Source organism: Colletes latitarsis, chromosome 10, assembly GCF_051014445.1.
Source record: "Colletes latitarsis isolate SP2378_abdomen chromosome 10, iyColLati1, whole genome shotgun sequence".
In the NCBI taxonomy this organism is placed as follows: domain Eukaryota; kingdom Metazoa; phylum Arthropoda; class Insecta; order Hymenoptera; family Colletidae; genus Colletes; species Colletes latitarsis.
In genome coordinates, this window is record NC_135143.1 from 31,385,668 (window position 1) to 31,406,551 (window position 20,884).

The window sequence follows — 20,884 nt, forward strand, 5'->3', positions numbered from 1 at the left end:
GGCAGGCGTGCGACCAGGGGCGGCACTCGCACCATAAAACAGACACCATTACCCTGAATACCGAGCCCGGATCACCAGCTCCATCCCTCACAGGGGCTCCCCTATCTACACCAAATAACAAAACGCACCTACAATTTTAACACAAACAATATTTTATTCGATTCTTAAATGCAAAACATAAAAATAGCAAATAGTAATATTATACATATACGATACTAACATTAAATTCCTATTAATATCGTTACTTTGCTTGATACAAATTTTAATTATAATTCAATAGCAAAATCGAACAGACCCGTGGAGTTTTAACAGAGACAATATTTTATTTAATTGTTAGATACAGAACACAAAAATAAAAAATAGCAGTATTATGTACAATAGGCTACTTATGACTAAGATTAAATTCCTGTTGCTATCGTTACTTTGCTCGAACGAACGAAATTCGACCCCAAGTGTGTTGGGGGCGGGGGATGATTTGAGAAAAATTATCGCTCCGACAGTGACCATGACTGCAAACGAAGGATTAACGATAGGAGTTATCAAGGTGATGTAAGAAACTTGAATTTTGAATGGTAAATAACATTTAAAAATGCATCCTTTGAGTGCTTCTCTATATGTCCCCGAGGTGTTTAGGTATTCAGTTCAAGGATAGCCCTTGGTAGTACGAGTTTCCCCTTGAACCGTTGATATGGCAAAGCAAATTAAAGAACTTGCAAATCGATTAATTCCTTTCCAGATACAAAATTTCACAAAAAAGAAAATAAACCTTAAAACAACTCCTTATAAATTAAACTGTAATTAAAATTTTGTCTTTTAGAGAAGTTAACATTCGATAGAAATAATTGTATCGTCGCAAACGAACGTCCTAAAAAGCACCTAAAAATACGATATTAATATTGCTCGAGAAAAAGCTCGAACGAATCATATCTGTTCGATACTTAATTTATTAGATTCGAGGAGGTCGATCCGAGAATAGAAGACTTTTTTTGCGATTATCGGCTACGTTGCAGGAGGTGGATAAAATTACGCTCTTTTTAGCTACCAGCTGGCAACTTAATTGCGCTACTGTTCTTCGCGACTTTTACTATGCACACGTACACACGCACACGCAGACATATTTGTGCACCGGTGTACGCACACGTCCAGAGAGCTTATCAGCCTTGTTAATGCACTTATGGCGTCTGAAGTTGCGCACGCGTGCGTCAGCTTACGCGTCTACGTGTGTGCGTTTCTCGATGATGCTAATAGTTTCGAAATTTGATTGCCCGACCGTACCTAATAGCATACAGTTTACGTCCCAATTACCTCGAGTTAATTGAAATATCAAAGAAGCAGCCTGCGATTTTATTTATTGCGCCATACATTTGCAAATGCACGCGTGTCGAGTCAAACCCCAACATTTGTTCAATTTTTCTTGAAATATACATAGAAGAGAAATCTAAAAATTGAAACGGAATGAATTATCCCATTGGCGTGAATAAATTATTAAAAGGAGGTATAACATACGTGTCAAGCATCGTCGATGCTTTAACAATTGTCAATGTCATCTACAATGGTTAATTTAAAAGACTAAATGATAAAATAGAGAAGAGGTCTTTGTTTCTACAATTTCATTAATCGTTTCTATCAAACATAACGTTTGTAATATGTTTATTTAACCTCTTCGTTGGATAAACGTGGGTAAAACAAGGATAGTAAAACTAATAACTAATAATATTATCAGTGGTATGCGCGTCGTTAACGCATGCGCGATGTGACGACGCGCGAGCAGCTGATTCGGATTTAAACAGCGCGCCCAGAAGTCGAACCTACGTCGATATCTCGAAAACGAAACTACTCTGCCCTGAAAAATGGTTTTTGATCTATATTTTCTTAAAAATGGATCTCATTTCGATCCATAGTACCATTTAAAGTCGTATAAAATTTAATAGCATCGCGTCGAAGTGGAAAATTGAAATTAGAATAGGGCAAACCGATTCCACTGCAAATGGAAATTTCGTGTAATTTGGATGAACTCGATTTCCCCGAATATTTGGCTAAAATACGAATTTAAAGATCTTGCGTAAGATCCAAGGTTTCTGCATTTTAATTTCTTTTTCGTAAGCGTTGTTTTATTTTGAATTGCATTTGAATACTTTTGACCAACTTTTTGGAACGAGCACCCTCCACTGTTTCGTCGTTGAGTTATTTTTCGCGTACAAGTGGACGGTCCTCGTGTAATTTGAGCGAAAAATCTCATTTATTTGGCCCCGTTGACCCCTAAAGTCGATATTCGCGGTCGAACGAACGAATTGCGAGCAAAGCAAGTTGACGGGGCAGTTAATAAGGGTGAGATATCGAGCAGTTTGAGAAAAGCGTGGGCAAGAGTTAACGCGATTAAGAAACGCGTAAGAACCGACTCCGAATACGAAGTTAGCACCTTCTGTGCTATCAGCACACTCTCGAACCAGGGAGCGCATACACCATCCGCGGGAATGGATGGCCTCGTTGCATAGACGTGGTGCCACCAGCTGGATCAATAACGTTGTCAGGCTTTAGCTGGATGTTTGACGAGCTGGAGGGGGAAGACAGGGACGTAGGTACCACGACAATAGATTCGGGAGCCCTTCGTCGAGTAAACAGTCTTCCATTGTCTCGGTTAAAATTAGCTCCCATTCAGAGCCAGCTACGCGAAACGACAGCTATCCGATAGAAATCTGCGTAATCTCTTCTCAATAAAAAATATATTTATACGTGCGAAACAAAACTTTAACTCGTAAAAATAAACATTTCGTGTAAAATCAATGACAAAGTCTCTCCTTGCTATCCAAGTTGCAGTCAAGGTTAGCTTCGAATAATACCAGTTTACGTGCACCTGTGCACTTTGCTCGTAATAATAATAATTTCTATTATAATATTTTCGAGTTATATCATTTTTGTGCATGCTTCCAATCATATATGTACAGAGCATTTTAAATTTAAGTTTCTCTGCTTTGAATAATAGAACTAAAAGGCAGGGGACTAATTATTATTTTAAAGTTTTAGAAACGACCTTTGTATTAGAGAAACTAACATTTTTAGTGTACAAATAATTGTGTAATATTAGTAAGTAAAGTATTCGAATTGTTTGCGAGACGAGGAAGGTGCATTCATTTGACAACGAAGAATACTTGGTCGCTGCCAGCCGCTGACTGATTGCAATCGAAAGTTTTATACTTACCCTCTCTTAGGCAAACGCATCTACGCATGCGTACGCTAGCGTTCTATATCGTATATGCTACTCATCAATGGTGTGTGCCGAGCAAAGTGGCTTTTCGTACTATAAATACAACTACAGCCGCGGTTAATTAATTTTATGAAAAATTAGATCCTCATAGAACCATCGAAAAACTATATTAAGTGCATAAAAATTTGATTAGATTGAACGATATAAATATAAGCAAATTTAAATAATTTTGCAAATCGACTGCGATAAATTATAGTATTAATTTAACTATATTACCCGTGAAAGCGTTTTCGATTAAAAACCGAGACTTTCGGAACGGTAATTCTCGAACGGAAAGGCTCGTAACTTTACAAAGTTAAAATTATCGAACCTTTTAAGAAATATGTGCTAAAGTAAGTAAGAAAATATTTCAAGAAATTCAATGTTGAATGCACCAAGGATGTAGAGGAGCGAGTAGGAGTCTAACTACGTCCCTGGGGGGTACGATATCGGGGACAGCCAAGTATCTCAAAGGGAGTTCCAGGTCGAATAGACGAGCAAGGGTAGGAGGTGAAACGTGGCTCGGTCACGAATGTTCGAGGTCCTCAGACCCTCCTAAAACTGAGCTACCAAGTCAGGGGCAAAAAGATGTTTACGCAATTTTTCTCCTTTGATCGTAAACTTTACTGTCGCTACGCGATACGAGCTTTCCCTTACCTGTTTCTACCCTTTTGCTTGCAAAAAATACAAGTATGAAAATTAAAGGCTGCACAAGTTGTTTGGCAAATCAATATCGAATAGCACCTTTAAACTCACTGTCCATCGTATATATTATACTTTCTTAAAGCTAATGAAACAAAGTGAAAGAAAAATATAAACGAACAAAATGTTTATGCATTCTTCTAAATTCTTCTGAATTATTATGAGTGACCGAATTCCCGGGAAATAGTGGTTAACTGCTGACCCAGTTCATTCCCCCTCCCATTTCTCGCGTGGGGTATTAAAGTTTTTAATCGTTATTCGAATTTGTTCTACTTTCGAACACGAGAAAGCATTTTAAACGACCATAGGATTCCTGGATATTAATAAAACAAGATTGCACGGATTACGTTGAAAAATCGCAGTGGTAATTCAAATTGTTTATTTTATCACGTACATTACATTGTTTGTAAGATTGATTAAAAACAAGTAGAAGCAACCTGAAATATTCTTATTTGGCAACCTCCCATATTGCTAAATGCAGTATAATTTTCTTTTAAACAATTTTAAATTCGCAGCCATTAGCTCGGTGTCACCCACGAAGAATAACTTTTCTATCGTGGGTGACACCGATTACCAGGTCTCACCACGAGGAGGTTGCTGCGAGTGGAGACCCGAAAGGAGATAGATGGAATCCAAGTTCCATCGATCTCCCTTTTACATCCTTAGAAACTAGATTAGTCATGCCAAGTAATTATTTTGTTTAAAAGAGGGACGAAGCTAAATCGTGGGTGGCGCGACGCGACGCGATACGACGCGATGCACCATGCAATAGTGCAAGGAACGAGAGACGCGAACCGAATAGCGAAGTCAAAAGGGTCAGCTCGTTGCCTCTTGGCAAGTCCGATCGAAGGGGAAGGGAATCGACGCACCCGACACAGGTTCCCCATTTCTCCCACGCATCCTGTTGGGAGCCAACTGGACCCAACTCGGGATGTCTGACAGAGAGAGGGAGCGTGTGTCGGGGCTACCGTAGACAGGAACAGTCCCTGATCCCCTCTAAGGCCGAAATACCCTTTCCCTTGGATCGTCTCGCTAGAGAACGGCAACTGACCCTTCGGGCCAGCTAATCGGCCGATCACTTGCTTTCTACATGGAAGCAGTGGTGATCGGAGGGGACCAGAGACGAGTGAAAGAGAAGCTACTTGTTACATAATTACTTGGCAGGACACGCGGCTACACTAAAGACTTAAGTCTAAATACCAAGTAATTATTTTGTTTAAAAAGGGATGAAGCTAAATTGTTGGAGACGCGACGCGACGCGATGCTGTACCGTGCAGCAGATCTTCGGATCGAATCGACACTGCCCTTGGTAGATTGATTTCTATTTCTAGAGATCGATCTATCATTGGCAGGCGACTAGATCTTTCGGACAAACTGGACGGCCGATCACATGTCTCGTTCGACGAAACAGTGGTGACCGAAGCAAGAAACGAGAGAACGAGTCGAGAGAAGCTACTTGTTAAATAATTACTTGGCAACATTGGGAGACGCATACAATAGGGACTTAAAATTAACGTCGAAGCTCGAGTCTAGTCAAGTTGAATCTAAAATTCGGACGATAGAAGGAAACAAAGTTCCTTGATTTAGTTATACCAAGCAATTATGTGGTTAAAAAGAGGGATGAAGCTAAATCGTGGGATACGCGACGCGACGCGACGCGATGCTGTACCGTGCAGCGGATTCGAGGATCGAACCTACTGCCCTTGCTAACTCGATCTCAACAAGAAAACAGAGAACTGCAACTCCGAATCGAGGTCTCCATTTCTCCAACGCAACCCGCCGGGAGCCCGAAGGACCCGACTTAGGCTGTCTGACAAAGAGAGAGTACCTGAGACAGAGTCGACTTCCGCTGAAAGGTATGCGTTTCCGCAGAATACGGAAACTCCACACCTTCCAGCGAAGTGCCGTTTTCCCTCGATCAAGCTTACCAAGGGAAGGCGATTAGATCTTTCGGACCAGCCACATGGCCGATCACATGTTTCAATCGATGAAACAGTGGTGACCGAAGCTAGGAACGAGGGAACGAGCGAGAGAAGCTACTTATTGAATAATTGCTTGGTAAAACGCGAAAATATGTACAATAAAGAAATCTTCGACGTTAATTTTAAGATTCGCGACGAAGCTTAAATCTAATCGACTTAGAATTAAATGTCCCTCGGCGGTTGATGCCCCTGCGAATAATCTGAAACTAAAATTGATACCCATATTAGTGACATACGAAAGGAAATTTAATAACCACCATGCAAACTAGACGAAGCGATGGAATAATTAGTCGTGCTGATGTACCTAAAAGTGAGAATCTATAAGATTCTCAAAGCTAGACCTACCTAAGGAAATGTACAAAATTTACACATGATACAAACAAAGTATTCTACCTATACTTGCGTAACGAGAGTAGAATGTTGAAGTAAAATAGCAAACGATTACAAAAATTATCTCAAGAACCATACGAATTTCAAAAACGAACAGAAACAAAGATTGAAAATCCAACGCAGAATTGAAAATCCAACGATGAAATCAAAGAGTGAAAATATCCAAGAATTAAACAAAATATCACAGCAAAATTATTATTTTCATTCAATATTATACATATTAAAGCAACTATACCAATTCGAAAAATAATGCAAATCAGGAATACAGAAAAGAAACATGTGTAATAATGAAATAAAATCGGATTGACAGACAAAGATAAATTTACACTACATAATTAAATAAAATAAACAAGTACATTTCGTACTCACTATATAAATAAGTAGAGTGCACTTACTACTCGTTGTCAGTACATAGGTAGTTACCAATGCGTCACCTGTAAAGTAAAAAATACATTCGTATTACAACAAGAGCAGTTAAGTACAGCCAAATTGAAAGGAAACGTTAAAATAGAAGTGGGGAGAGGATTTCTGAACATTTCTTACCATTGGTCAGCAGTGGTCAGCAGTGGTCAGTAGTGGTCAGCAGAGGTCAGCAGTGGTCACCTGGGGTCAGCAATAGTCAGCAACCCTCGGAGATCCCCTCCTTGACACGTGGACGCTCCCCAAATCGCGACGAGACTGAAGGATAACTTCGGTAGTCAGGCTACTGACCTTCCTAACATGAAGGAAGAGTGGGGATACTCAGTCACAGCCAAAGTCAAAGTTAACAGTTAAGATCGTCTGATCTACAGAACTCTTTCGATTGGTTCTTTCTCTTGTATATTCCTGAACCTTCACTGGACCACTGACCTTGAAATTAACTTCATTTTTTACCATCGATGACCATAAGCTAAGCACTGTTGACCATCGAATAACCAATGAGCCATTAAAACCATCACAAAATCGAAGATTAAAGCCTTCTTACAAGGATACTATTCCCTGATACGAACGGATCAAGATAATAGCGATTTAATAAATATCACTTTGAATGTTTATTAATTCATTTATTATGTAATGTCATGCGAACAATTAATAATAATACATACTACTTTGCTAGCGAAGTTCTTAAATATATACAAAAATGTATGCTACTATCGTTTATGCAAAATTAAGAGGAACTAAAAAAATTTCACAGATTTAAAAACATAGATCACAATAATGTTTTTAAAATTTTTACAGTATAAACATTTGGGCTGTGGTACTATTACAAACAAATGTGTTGGGCCACACTAAATTCTCGATTATTAAAAAATCATCGATGTTTACGACTCCTTTTTTCATTTTCGTTCAAGTATAATAATGTTCGGTGAAATATAAATAACATTTTTACAGAAGATATTGTTTCCAATCGATTGTATTTCCATATAAGACAATATTATAATTTCAACTTAAAAATTATTAATCGAATTAAAGATTTGATTCTAACTCGGTTATCAAAATACAAATTGTTCGTAGACAAATATACGACGCTCGTGCGAGTGTGTCGAATAAAATATTATTATCATTTTATTGTTATAAGTTTTATAATAAATATTGATACAAAATTATTTTTCTGTTTTTTTTATAATTATAATTTCGAATACTACAATTTTCATCCATTCTGCGGTAAGAATTCGATATTGCATACTACTGAAAAAAATGGTTGATTATTGTGCAATAATAACTAACTGAAATTAGTACGTATTTTATTGTGCTAAAACTTATTCTCGAGCGTAACGAAAAATTCTCATTGAAAATTGCACAAGAAAAAATAATTGATCGTTTTTGTTCGCCTTGCATAAATATCAAAGGTGCATAAACTATTTAAAAAATATTCTTCCTTCCATTCTCTTGTAAAGTTTTACAAATTCGGATAGTACCAATAACGAAATCTTATTCGCGATATTTATTATGACTGTATCGGAGCAATTATTTCTCTATCTTACAATCACCGTTAACGAAATTGTACTTCACAGTTCTCACTCTAATATTCTATGAAGAAATACGCTGTTATCTCGCTCATTTCAAAACCATTTAATTAGGCAATCTCGTGCTTATTACTGTTATCAATAGAACTAAAAATTCTTTTCTATAATCTACAGGTAACGCGAAATTCTCGATGAAATGAATCTTTTAAATACATTTCATTATCTACTCTTCTTGCTTTTATACAAACAATCTTGATAAAAATACGTTCCGCTAAGGATCAAAGATCATTTGAAACTTCCTAATTACAGTTTCACAATATTCTGTTTCCGATCGTACATGCCTCTTTCTATTTCTCATACGTCGAGGAACAAAAATATAAGAGTAGAAATTGGAAAATGCAGAGACCTTTGCACAACCCTGTAATTTTAAATAACCATCTTTACGCTGATGTATACTTTTGTATCCATCATAGGTCGAGGGTAGTATCAGATCCGTGATGATAGTCCTCGTCTAACAGAGGCTCTTGTTCCACCATCATGCGAACTGTGAACAAAACTATTCATGCATACCAACGAATAAGAACATATCAGCATTGAGCATGTGCGAATACCTTATTACAATGTCAGCTCTATTAATAAAATAACAATTAATTTTGAATTTGAGTAACTTCGCCTTCTTTGTACAGAAGGTATAACATTACAAACTGTTACAGAACTTTTGTTACAGAAAATAAGTTATACGAATTACTTAAATCCACATAAAACTTAAAAAACTACTTGTTTTTATGTGTACATATTGTTATGCTTATCAAACATTAAAGTGTTATTCGCACATACGTAAGTAACATGTTATACTATATTGTATCACATTATAACACTATGTAACATTAGGTAACTACGCCCATTTGTGTAACAGACCACTCATTACAACAATAATATCGATTAAGGATCGGCCACCATTTAATTCTAGTAAAGCACAATTTTCTCAGATTTTCTCAATATCATTTTTAGACTTTATCGGTATAATTTCAGGTTCCCCTTCTATAATTTAATTGCATATTTTTATACGCTGAAATATTATTCCTACGCTAGAACCGAAATTTAAATTACATTTTATACAATCGAAATATACCAATAACAAGTACAATCAGGAGCCGAACCCTTTCTTTCTCGTATTCGAATTATTATTTATATTAGTACACGACCGTGTTCAGAAGTTCTTTGCTGGCTACATTTGATCAATTTAATAAAAATATCAATCGTGACGTATAACATCCTGAACGCGTTCGATAAAGCGTTAGAGCCAAGCAACAGGCAGAAGACATGCAAACATAATCTTCACGTGCCATTGTAAATCCTCTACTAACAGGATTACATACCTCATAATTTCTGTGAACAGGAATAAGAGAAGGCACTTTCCATTATCATCGATTAAACGATTAACGCACGATAGTTAATGGCGCACGATTAAGCAGAAAAATTACATACAAATTAATAATGTACGTATTCTATCACCATTTAATTCAGCTGCTTACCACACACCTTGCGTACTATACAGCTGTAACTTTTAAGATACGTTGGTTTCTATTTGTTTAAATTCATCATTTTATAATATAATTCATTTACAATTTTAAAGAGTAATAATTCTAATGTTACGCATAAAACTAGGTTTATAAAGTTAAGCCAATATGCAGGACAATATATACAAATGAGCATATTAAGTTTATTATGAAAATATATTGTTTCTATAGTGTTAACAAGTAATATCCATCCAATTAACCAATCCAAACAATTTAGTCTAAAACATACATACGATATACCATGGCAATGCTGTTGCAAAGTTAAAAATTCAAAAAGCGCATAAAATCTTTAGGTACGATAATGAAATTTATTTGGATATTTTTACGAAATTTCGATGTTTCTCAATTATAAATACTTTGCATGTTTTTATAACGATCCCTGATTACTTAGACAATATCAATTCTTTAATAAATATTTTGATTTATAAAGGAAACTTACAGGCACATAAAATAATAAGCAATAATGCAACATGCGGATTAAAGTTTTGAAAACCTACAGAAGTACGTTAGAAAACAAGGTTCAAAATTTGTCTTTAGAAAATTGGAGGGGTTGGCATGGATTAAATCTGAAGAAGGGAGAACGGGAAAGTAATTCCGAAGATTCTCATACTTATAAGCCTTTCTAATGAAAACGTGTAAATGAAAGATAGCACGTGATAAGAAAATTGTTTATCGAAAAAGTATATTACAGATTACGAACAGAAACCAAGGTACGATACATTAGTGTATTAGATACATATTTGTTTCCTGACAATATTGCAGAAAAGTCTCTTAGAAATATTGTCATCCTGATACTCTTAACTGTTTCGTAAAAATTCAAGGCTTTTTTAAGAAAAGTCATACAACATACAATATTGTATGTCTAATAGAATCTTCTACAATGAAATAATATATTTTTATAAGATAATCCGAATTTATATAGTACTGAATGTGAACATTACTCTTTGCTTTATTTTTTTTGTTTTCTTACTCAAATTTTTAAATTTGTCATGCACGATCCTTTTTGTTTACAATTGATACGTACACCTCGAAAAAAATTTATCCAGAAAGAACTTTGATCGAGGTAAATGTACATTTTTACAATACAATGTATCGAAAAAATACATTGTTAATTCTCACGAATAATATTACTACGCACTTGAAATAATCTCTTCTTTTCATACCGCGCTCTAAATTCGTATCGCAGAAACTTTTGATTCTTTTGTTTCTTTAGATGCGTTATTATGTTCCCAAAATGATATAGGTATTTTCTTCTATGAAGCGCATAAAATTGATCAAGTTCTGTTGCATCGATAAACCCATAATTTTTTAAATTGCATACGAACTTTGCAATGGTATGCGTTTTGTAAAAGATTTGGCGTGAATACCATAAATTGCAATAAATAAAAATGACATTTCTTTTCCCATAAAACTGTTTGGTTTCTGGCTTGAGAACGCATTTCACATAATTGCAATTATAAGCGCATGTTAAGGCCACACCAGAGCTGAACCAAAATCATTAAAAATTAAAAAATAGTACGATTCCCTTGTCTAAATATATGCAATACATATCACTTCTATACTACATACTTTTTGTTTACAATTCCTCATTTGTTATGAGTAAAAACTCGATAAAAAAAAAGTATATTTTTCTGAAACACACAATTACGATGATCCATTAATCACTAAACATTCTTTCAATTCCTTACAAATCTTCATTGAAGTAAACTTTTTTGAGAAAATTAGGGGATAACAGACATTCGATCTTAGGATCACTTTAACTCGAAGCAACTATCTTTGGTAGCTTTTTACTATACTATAAGTAATTTTTGTTATAATTGACTATGTAAATATTGGAATACCTGTATTATAAATCTATTTACACGTCAGTTAAAAACTACAGATCTGAAAAAATGATAACTTTTTTTTCCAAGTTTCGTTATTGTTAATAGATTCTTATAAAGTATTTTATGAGATCACGGATGTAATATAATAATTGATAAATAACTGCAGAAGTATTTGACTTCCGATTTCTTTCAAGACGATATGTGAAACTTAATCTTTCGTATAGTTTATCGGCATATGAAATTCTTTGTAATTCAAAAGTCACAAAAAAATATAAATAAAATTTTCATTGTAACATCACTGTACCGTAAGTAAATTTGTTACATTAATTATTAACGAACAAGAATTAAGTAATTCGTTCAGATCCAATGTTTTAATTAAATTATTATAAAAGTTATAACAATGAAATATAAAGTTACTTAAGATTTATGCCATGTCTTTTTGTTTAAATTCTCAATAATACTTGTATATCATTTTTTTCATTTTAGTATCTATTGTTTCGCGTACTCTATCGTTCTATTCGTTTAAGTATAGTTGATTGCTAGGTTCCCAATATTTTCTCATTTCCGACAACAGAATATTTATAATCGACGACAAGCAGTGAATTATTTTTCGACCAACATATTGGCGAGACTCTTTATTTATACTCAATACTAATCAGATACGGAGTGATGATAAATTAATGTGATAATAAATGAACTATACTATTCATATCTTTATATACAGTTGTAATAACAGAATTTATCAAAGCTCTATGTCTTCTTATATTGTAACTCTTTTATACATCAAATGAATTATACAGTACATTCATTATCACGAATAAATTCTAGTGGTGTTTCTTTTGCAATCTGTTACGTTGAGACCTGTTAGTACCATTTTTTTCAGCTGTGTTAGAAACCTGGGTCGCCCGATAATCTCCTAATGGTATCCTAAATAGTTTGATCTTCATGTGATCGCAGATCTCGAAACAAATTTGAGTACAATACCGGAGTAAATCCAGGGTAACCCATATCTAGAAATGTACACAAAACACAAGCATGTCAAAATACAGCACTAAAATGGGTAAAATTCGTATAGAGAGCATGAAACTTACAAAGCACAACCAAAGAACATAATATTCTTTGATAAAGAAATTAAAATACTGATTCAGGAACAGCATTGCTGGTCCAATCAGCGAACTGTCTAAATACTGCATTTCGTTTTTTGTCATGTGCGCAACCTGCAATAACGAATAATGATATCAATAAATACTAAACGTGCAATTTAATTGCAATTATAAAAGGACATTGATATACCTACCACTAACCGATTGGTAACTTTAGCTGCAACCATTCCAAATGCAAGTATGTACAGTACAGGATGATTTTCATATACGTGCTCAGCACTTTTTCTATAAATTATAAAAGCTGGTACTATCACAAAACTAAATGGAATAATTGGAGATAAAACTGATGTTCCCTGAAATGGAATAAATATTATGATGAAATCGGTATCGGGAAACTCTGAAGAAAAGCATTTACAAAATAATGCTTAATAATTAAACATCGAATAACGAAATGATTACTTGAATTTTCAAGAAATAAATTTCTCATATGAAAAAAATAATAATAACTACAGAAGCGTAGACTTTGCGCGTGACAAAGTTTTATTTATAATATTTTACACTTTGATAACATTGCAATTTTAAATAATGGGAACTGTTGCTTGCAAAAGCTTTAAGGCTTCCAGAAAAACATAGTACAATGATAATAATTTCTGTACATATTATATAAAGTTGCGAAACACGAAGAAAAAAATCGAAACAAATTAAACTATAAATAGAATAAATTTCTATCAATAATTATAATTTATGATGCGATTCAAATAATTGTTGTTATACATTTTCCATCGAAACGTTACAATTTTTATTATCGTCAAAAGAACTACACATTACGCATTCCTAAGCAAAATGCAAATACTTTTCTATGCGAAAATAGTCTGTAATACTACAGTAAAAAATAAATCTATTCGATCTAACACGCATAGATTCTAATCATTAGTATACATACTCCACAGTATTAAATACCCTAACACGCTCACCTCGAATAATTTGCAAATTGTACGAAAAGTAGTTATACGCAAAAATTACATAATATTAAAGAGGTCATTAGGTGGTGTATTAATTTTTATTGTAAATAGAAATGCTTTGAACACTTGAAGATCAACTTCGATATAATATCTCGGAAAATATTAATTTTAGAATAACCCAGACCTTTAAATCTTTGACTTGCACGACCCTCCCCAAAATCACGCGACTTTCGTATATAAAAATTATTCGCATAACACATAATTTACAAGCTGTTCAAGATGATCACGTTAGGATTCCTCACTCTGCATACAAGAATAAATGAAAGTTAGTACAAAGTTAGTAAGAAAAAAGCATTATGTAAACAGTATTCTACCACCATTAATCATATACACTCATACATGCATAATGTTACTATAACATTACATGCTACTTCTCAAAGCTATTACATACTTGATTCAAAGAAAAATGGAGTGGGATCATAAAATGTAGGAAAACATGTATGATATATCAGTATAAATTGATAGATACACAGGAAAAGGTGTTGACCAAAATGGAGATTAAGATATGGTAAACATTTTTGTGTGTTGCTCTTGCAGTATTTAGACCCACGCGATTATTTTTGTATAAATTTAATTGAAAACCTCGTATATTTTTATAATACGGGGGGACGACCAAACTTTAAAAATAACGTAATGCGATATGTAATAAGTAGTCAATTTAGAAGAAAGTGGTTGATTAGTATATATATTTTTAAACAAAATATAATACTAATCGTATAATTAGTAAAAAAAAAACGAAACACTAAAATATATTTGTTCGCCAAAAGTGGGCCCAAATCAAGATATGATGCAAAGTGCGCTACACAACGATTTTATGACTTCTGAACTGACTTACTGCAACGGTGGAGCCATTTTTTCCGACACCACCGGCAAGAATGACGGATATGCTGCTCTGTGCAAGTAAAATAGCGATGCCCACAGCAGCCCATAATGGAAACACCTTGACCTCTGTGCCAGTGTATGGCAACTGTATAAGCGACATGAAAAACCTTTCTATTAGTTAATGTAATAATAGATTTCTATCATTGATTCCTGGTATAATATATCATCGTACACTAATGAAAACCTTTTGCTCTTGAAACAATTTCAAATTTTCGAAATATGTATTAAATTTATCACACAATGTGTTAATATACAACGAATCAGGAAATATCCATCAAGGCCTTTACCATATTAAATCGAATATATCTTCAAGTATTAAGAAAGAATGACACAAATTTGTGTAACGTTATTTAAAAAATTTAGAAAACTTGGAGTATGCCCACCAATGACCAATAAATCATGTATTTACATTTTAACATATCTTAAAAATAATCGAAACTCTTATATCCTTTCGTGTAAATCGTAATATTATAGAAATGTTTTTTGTCTGCTTCTGAATTTAAAAGTTCAGAAAAAGATTTTAGTGTATTTAGCAGATTTGACAAGCAACCAAATTAACTTTCTCTGCTTCTAGATTTGGGTCCTCTACTAAGTAGGGGTCGAAAATCTTAAGTTGGTTGCTTATAAAGACTGATAAATAGACGAAAATTTTTTTTTATTAACAAGCACGTGACCATAATATTATTTAAAGAAAAGTTTTAGTTTGACATCGTCGCAGTAGCTGCGAAATTACTTGAAAATTATTGTGTGACAATTCGAATAAAAATTATTCGCGTAATTGATGCCAAAGACGCGGAAGAAATAGTTTTAAGCGTAAGTAGAAGGAAGATAAGTGTGCACAGAAGAAGTAGCACTTTCAATTTCACATTAGAGTGTAAGCCATATTTCTTTTACAGACTGCACACCATACAACGATATTTATTATAATAAATTAATATACCTATAAATGAGATAGAAATTTAGTAATGCAAAAACTATTTTTAACACGAATAATAGTAATCCAACAGACTAGATAGGCAAGCAGAATGAAAGAAGAAAAATTTTCTTGTGACTATGCTATAGTAGAAAAAAAATATGAGAATTTGTGTGTATGCAATCAGTCAGTTTTTATTTGTGCAACTTACTGCAATTGTGGAACCATTCTTTCCAATCCCACCGGATTCAAACACTTTACAGAATTCAAGGAATACATGAATGTAGCCTGCATAAAATATCACTGCTACGCAGTTACTGACTGTGCTTACACCGAGCACTGGTATCTAAACAAATATACAAAATCTCGCTCGTTATGAAAATTATAGAAAAATTATTTCGTTGCTTAAGTCGATAAATTAGTTATTCTACGTTAATCCTATTTTCTATATTTATCTTACATAAATCTTTTACTCTTTCATCGTAGGTTAAAGTAATTTTGATCGGCTAGTTCCATTTGTGGCCCATATTTCTATATAGAAATAATATAAAAATAAAACATTAGGCACGAGGGACGCTGCATAGTATAATAATCAACCAAGACACAAAATTTTCTTAATTGTTTTTCTGCCTTTGTTGTTTAATTATAAATGGAATTTATGATACAGCAATTAAATTTATGATGAAAATAAAAATAATTAGTTTTTAAATAAAACGAATTATGATCGTGATGCAAGGTATAAATTTTACATCGAATTGTCCGTCTACTGTTTTATGTTTTTCGAACTAGTTACCAATCAAATTCTGAAGAATAGTCAATTTTATTGGTGTCCATATTGATTCTTAACAAAAGATGTATTAAATTTATCTTAAATCACATTACATATTCATTATCGCTAACAAAATAACGTCTTCTCTATAGAAATTGTTTCAAAAGCATATTATACGAAAGGTATCCAAAAGTGAAAATGTTATAAACCAAATTTATATATACAAAATTTTCTCATAGAAGCATGTATTCTAAATATCACTGTGGCATTTTATACTTTTCTATAAATATCTTTTTACTTCGTACAACATAGTGAATTTAATAATTGAAAACTGCCTACATAAATGCAATTGATGCATTTGTCATGGAGATGATAAGATGTAGGAAAATAAGAAAGAAATAGACAAAGGGGAATAAACGAGTAAGAAGTTCGGAAATGAAATGCATGTTAAGATAATAAGTTTCATAGCAAAAAAGTAATTTCAGCGTCGCTCCTCATGCCATGCTGCTCTCATTTCCATATCTCCAAAAACATAAGTCTAATTGACTAACTTACAGCCACAGTTGAACCATTCTTGCCCACTCCTCCGGTGAAAATCACCGAAAAGATGGAATTTAATTTTGCCAGTGCACAAATGAGTGTCACAACTCCTAATAAATACTTAAAAATAAAACCATCTACGTATGGTATCTGTAAGAAATGATCTCATTAGACTCATGCAAATATAGTCTTAAAATTTTGTTAAACTTCATGAGCCTTGAGATACAAAATGTGAAATTTAGTATGAAAATTATTCATTTTTCCCCAATGTATCAAACTTTTTTTAAGAGAACCAAAAGTTTCAGTTACATTGCTCATGTACTAATGTGTTAACTTTTTTACTATTATAAATTACTATCATACTTATTCTTTCCATTGATTTTATAACAATGTGAATCAAAAATTAATAAATATATTAAATGCATGAAATATATGTATGCAATTGATCCACTTGAATGTCAAAAAATTACAAGGTGACAATAATAACAATAGAAAGTAGGCATATGAAGAATCTGATGGAGATAAAATGAAAGATTATAATAAATTAACAATTTTATGCCTCTGTAGATAAAATTACTAGCCTTTTGATTCTAGTGTTGTATGAAAATTTTTAATATTTTGTGCTTCAAAAATTCATGTATGCTACTAACTAAGCAATCTTGCAAAATACATTGTGAATTTTTCTACTGTGCATTTAAAAACATTATTCACTTTTAAATGAATTTGTTATGTAAATAAATTTGAATATGCTTTGAGAACTGAAAAGAAAGGAACTATTTTATAGTAACAAATAAATAGACACTACGCAAGTACTGAGCTCAATTGCTTATCATTCGCGTTGACGCTACATGTATGTAAAACATATAATTATATGCATATTACTTTTATATCAGAAACTCAGCACTTGCCAATGTATGTAAAAATAAAAATAAAAATAATAAGCGACTGTTAAAGGGGAATACAACCTCTATCATCCATGCTTTAGGTCCAAAGATTGCAGAAATGAGGTGAATGGTTATAATGGTAAACTGTGCTTCTGTGACATCTATCTTACCGAACCTTAGGGTACCTGTTTCAACAGATTACAATTTAATATAGAAACGTTCATTGCAATTATCAATAAAAATGTCTATGAACAAAGATAATTTCTCACCTGAAACATAAGTCTGCCAATGAGCACAATAAAATAGCGTCATAGCACAGAAGCATTGAAAAAACATCCATGTTGGGTAATATCCTAATTGTACTGCTATGCATGCCGACAGAGCAACAAACACTAAAAACATAAAATTGCAATGTATTCCATTTCTGGTAATAGGAATTTAAATATGCTAAAATTAATGGTTCAATCTTTGGATATGTATACACATATAACACCATAGCATGTGTTTACTTGTTTTTACTTAATCTTAATGTTGAAATAATATTTGCTTGTTTTGGAATTGTTCCACATAATCTAGATAAAATAAGTTTAATAGTTTCTGTAACACACCCGTTGATAAGGAATCACATCCATGATCAAATAGTTCCCCTAGTGGTGTTGAAGTTCCCGTTCTTCTAGCCTGTTTGCCATCTATTGCATCCAAACTCTGGTAAATGAACAAACCAAGCGCGCACAAAAAGCATGCCCATCTTGGTGCCTGAAATGAAAATACAATTTTCCTCAAGCTAATCGTCCGTGTGCGCACTGCAAATATACAAGTCTAATTTAAGCATTGCTTATTTATATCGCGCATTTTTTATCGTTAATAGAACTCCATTGCTTATCTTTCTACTTAACGATTTCATAATGAATATGCATTAAATCTTTAAGTAATACTGTGAATTTTAGTCTGTCATAAGAAACGAAACGAGACATAGAAATAGGTTATGTAAATGATACCTCGGTTCTAGCATCGGGACTATAATAAACAAGAACTAAAGTGGTAAGGATGTTGACGATAAGCCCCAAGACTGTGATTAAATTGGGTGCAAGCCAAAGTGGAACTTTGCTAACTAGCCAGTCCCACCAGGGTTGAAGAAGTCCATCCAAAAGACTGTTCGTCGTGCAGTTGTATTTGTGCTCGCTAAGGCGTTTCAGTTGTCCGGGTGACAGTAGCTTTTCCTTATAAAACTGCATAATTTGAAGCTACCGGATTACTGAGAACACCAGGAACGATTCACAATAATTTGACGGTCATCGATTCCTCACAACGCAGCGACTAAACATAACAAGTAACTGTTCGTGAACACGTACGACATCTCTTCGCATACTGGTTTAAACCGGAACTACAAACGAAGTCTTCCGCGTGTACGAACAACATTTTTCAAATTGCATTTCAACATTCGCAAGGGCGACCCGTCGTGTCGAGCGTAAAAGCCGCTAAAAACTACATTAACAATATTCGAAAGAATACAATGCATTCGAATCATCGTTTATTTTGTATACATATTTTATTTTCATGCGTGATCATTTCGGAAACTATCGTTTGAAAATTTACCGCTAAATGGTTCGAATTATTTTTCAATGACTTTTACGAAGAAGAAAACATCGTTCTTATATGTTAAATCGTTTTAACCATTTTATAAAATTTATGTGTCATTTCATTTGTCGTGTTACAAATACTTTGATTCCTCGACTTCTCGTCGTGCTGTTTTTAAAGTAATCGGTCTACGAATCATGGCGACTTTGACCGGTTTCTCGAGACTCTTTAATTTTGCTACGAGTACATGTCTCAGAAGGATTTCACCGGCTTCGGTGTACAAACAGTACTATCCAGGTTGTTGATCCTTTGCTTCAAAATCATAAACAATATGTTCATTTGTTTGTCTAAAAATTTAGGTTACATAACCTCGCTTTCTGACTCGTGTAATAAATACAAACGTTATCAATAATAATAACAGTTTATAGAAACTTGCTCCATCATAATCATTTTTTTCACACTTTTTTTTCGCGAAACAACTTATTATTATTATTAACAATATAACATTGAAATTATACAATAATTTAACAGTAAAAAAATGTTTATACGAAGATGAATTAGTACAGATTATTTATTTCCAATGCAAAATATAGAAGTAAAATAACATTCTTTATTATAGCTCTAAAATTATGGGATATAGCATCAGCTAGTTACAGAACTACGTATAAGCTACCTTGGTTTCGCGAACCACCAAGCTGTCAAGAAATAGTGCCAGAATATGATGAAAAAAAAGAAAAAGAAGCTGCTGGTTGTTATTTGCATATATACTTTGAATTATTTTAGTATATTTTCTATCTCTTTGCAACTCTAATATTTGTTTCTTTTGCTTTCAGTTGTAATAAATGAGATTAACAAACAAATAAATACACAATCGACTGGCCGCTTATTTGCAGTTATACATTTGTGTGGAACGCAATATAAGATTACAGAAAATGATATTATAATTGTCAGTGGTCACTGGCTACCCACCATAGGAGATAAATTAAAACTGGAAAAAGTATTACTTGTCGGTAGTTCGGACTTCACGCTTATTGGAAGACCAATTCTGAACAGGGAATTAGTATCGGTCGATGCAACTGTGATTCAGAAAACTTTATCTCACACAATAACTCGTTTTAGAATGAAAAAAAGAAAACAATTTCGTAGAATGAATTGTAAGATGTGACGCTTATTAATTTGTCACGAATCTAATTTACAGCATTTGATAAATTTTTTGTTTAATATCTATTTGTATTACAGTTTACAGAATACACCGGACAATGCTAAGAATAAATTCTATAACTATAAACGGAGATATCGACAAAAAGAAAGAAGTGGAGGGCTTAGATAGAATATATTGAACAATAATAAATATAATGTAATGTACTACTGAAATACATTCTTAAAAATGCCCGCGATAATAAACTTACCGTTACTGTTAATCTAAAGATACTCAATTTTTAACATATTGCAATTGCTAGATGTGTATAACATTTATACCATTAATTTGCAATCTGAACACATGTGTTAATACCAGTAATTCC

The 20,884-nt window shown here is 33.4% G+C and overlaps 2 protein-coding genes across 8 annotated transcripts; one reads left to right on the forward strand and one right to left on the reverse strand.

Moving 5' to 3' along the window:
* Positions 1 to 7,340: 7,340 nt before the first annotated feature.
* Bbc (choline/ethanolaminephosphotransferase 1 bbc) lies at positions 7,341 to 19,148 on the reverse strand. 6 transcript variants are annotated; one of them, XM_076774320.1, is made up of 11 exons: positions 18,782 to 19,148; positions 18,392 to 18,539; positions 18,053 to 18,175; positions 17,865 to 17,968; positions 15,802 to 15,936; positions 14,631 to 14,762; positions 12,968 to 13,126; positions 12,762 to 12,887; positions 12,542 to 12,680; positions 11,414 to 11,475; positions 10,499 to 11,328 (listed from the first exon to the last, which is right to left on the reverse strand). In XM_076774320.1, the coding sequence occupies exons 1-10, from the start codon at positions 19,016 to 19,018 to the stop codon at positions 11,438 to 11,440; spliced, it is 1,341 nt and encodes a 446-aa protein (XP_076630435.1). In that variant the 5' UTR covers positions 19,019 to 19,148; the 3' UTR covers positions 10,499 to 11,328; positions 11,414 to 11,437. The 6 variants fall into 6 exon arrangements, with proteins under 6 accessions (XP_076630433.1, XP_076630438.1, XP_076630437.1 ...); XM_076774318.1 differs by lacking the exons at positions 10,499 to 11,328; positions 11,414 to 11,475 and adding an exon at positions 7,341 to 8,808; XM_076774319.1 differs by having other exon boundaries at positions 10,499 to 11,475.
* Positions 19,149 to 19,229: 81 nt separating this feature from the next.
* Mrpl21 (mitochondrial ribosomal protein L21) lies at positions 19,230 to 20,847 on the forward strand. 2 transcript variants are annotated; one of them, XM_076774328.1, is made up of 4 exons: positions 19,230 to 19,661; positions 19,981 to 20,109; positions 20,195 to 20,515; positions 20,601 to 20,847. In XM_076774328.1, exons 1-4 carry the CDS (start codon positions 19,559 to 19,561, stop codon positions 20,699 to 20,701), a joined length of 654 nt encoding a protein of 217 aa, XP_076630443.1. In that variant the 5' UTR covers positions 19,230 to 19,558; the 3' UTR covers positions 20,702 to 20,847. The 2 variants fall into 2 exon arrangements, with proteins under 2 accessions (XP_076630443.1, XP_076630444.1); XM_076774329.1 differs by having other exon boundaries at positions 19,236 to 19,658.
* The last annotated feature ends 37 nt before the right edge of the window (positions 20,848 to 20,884 follow it).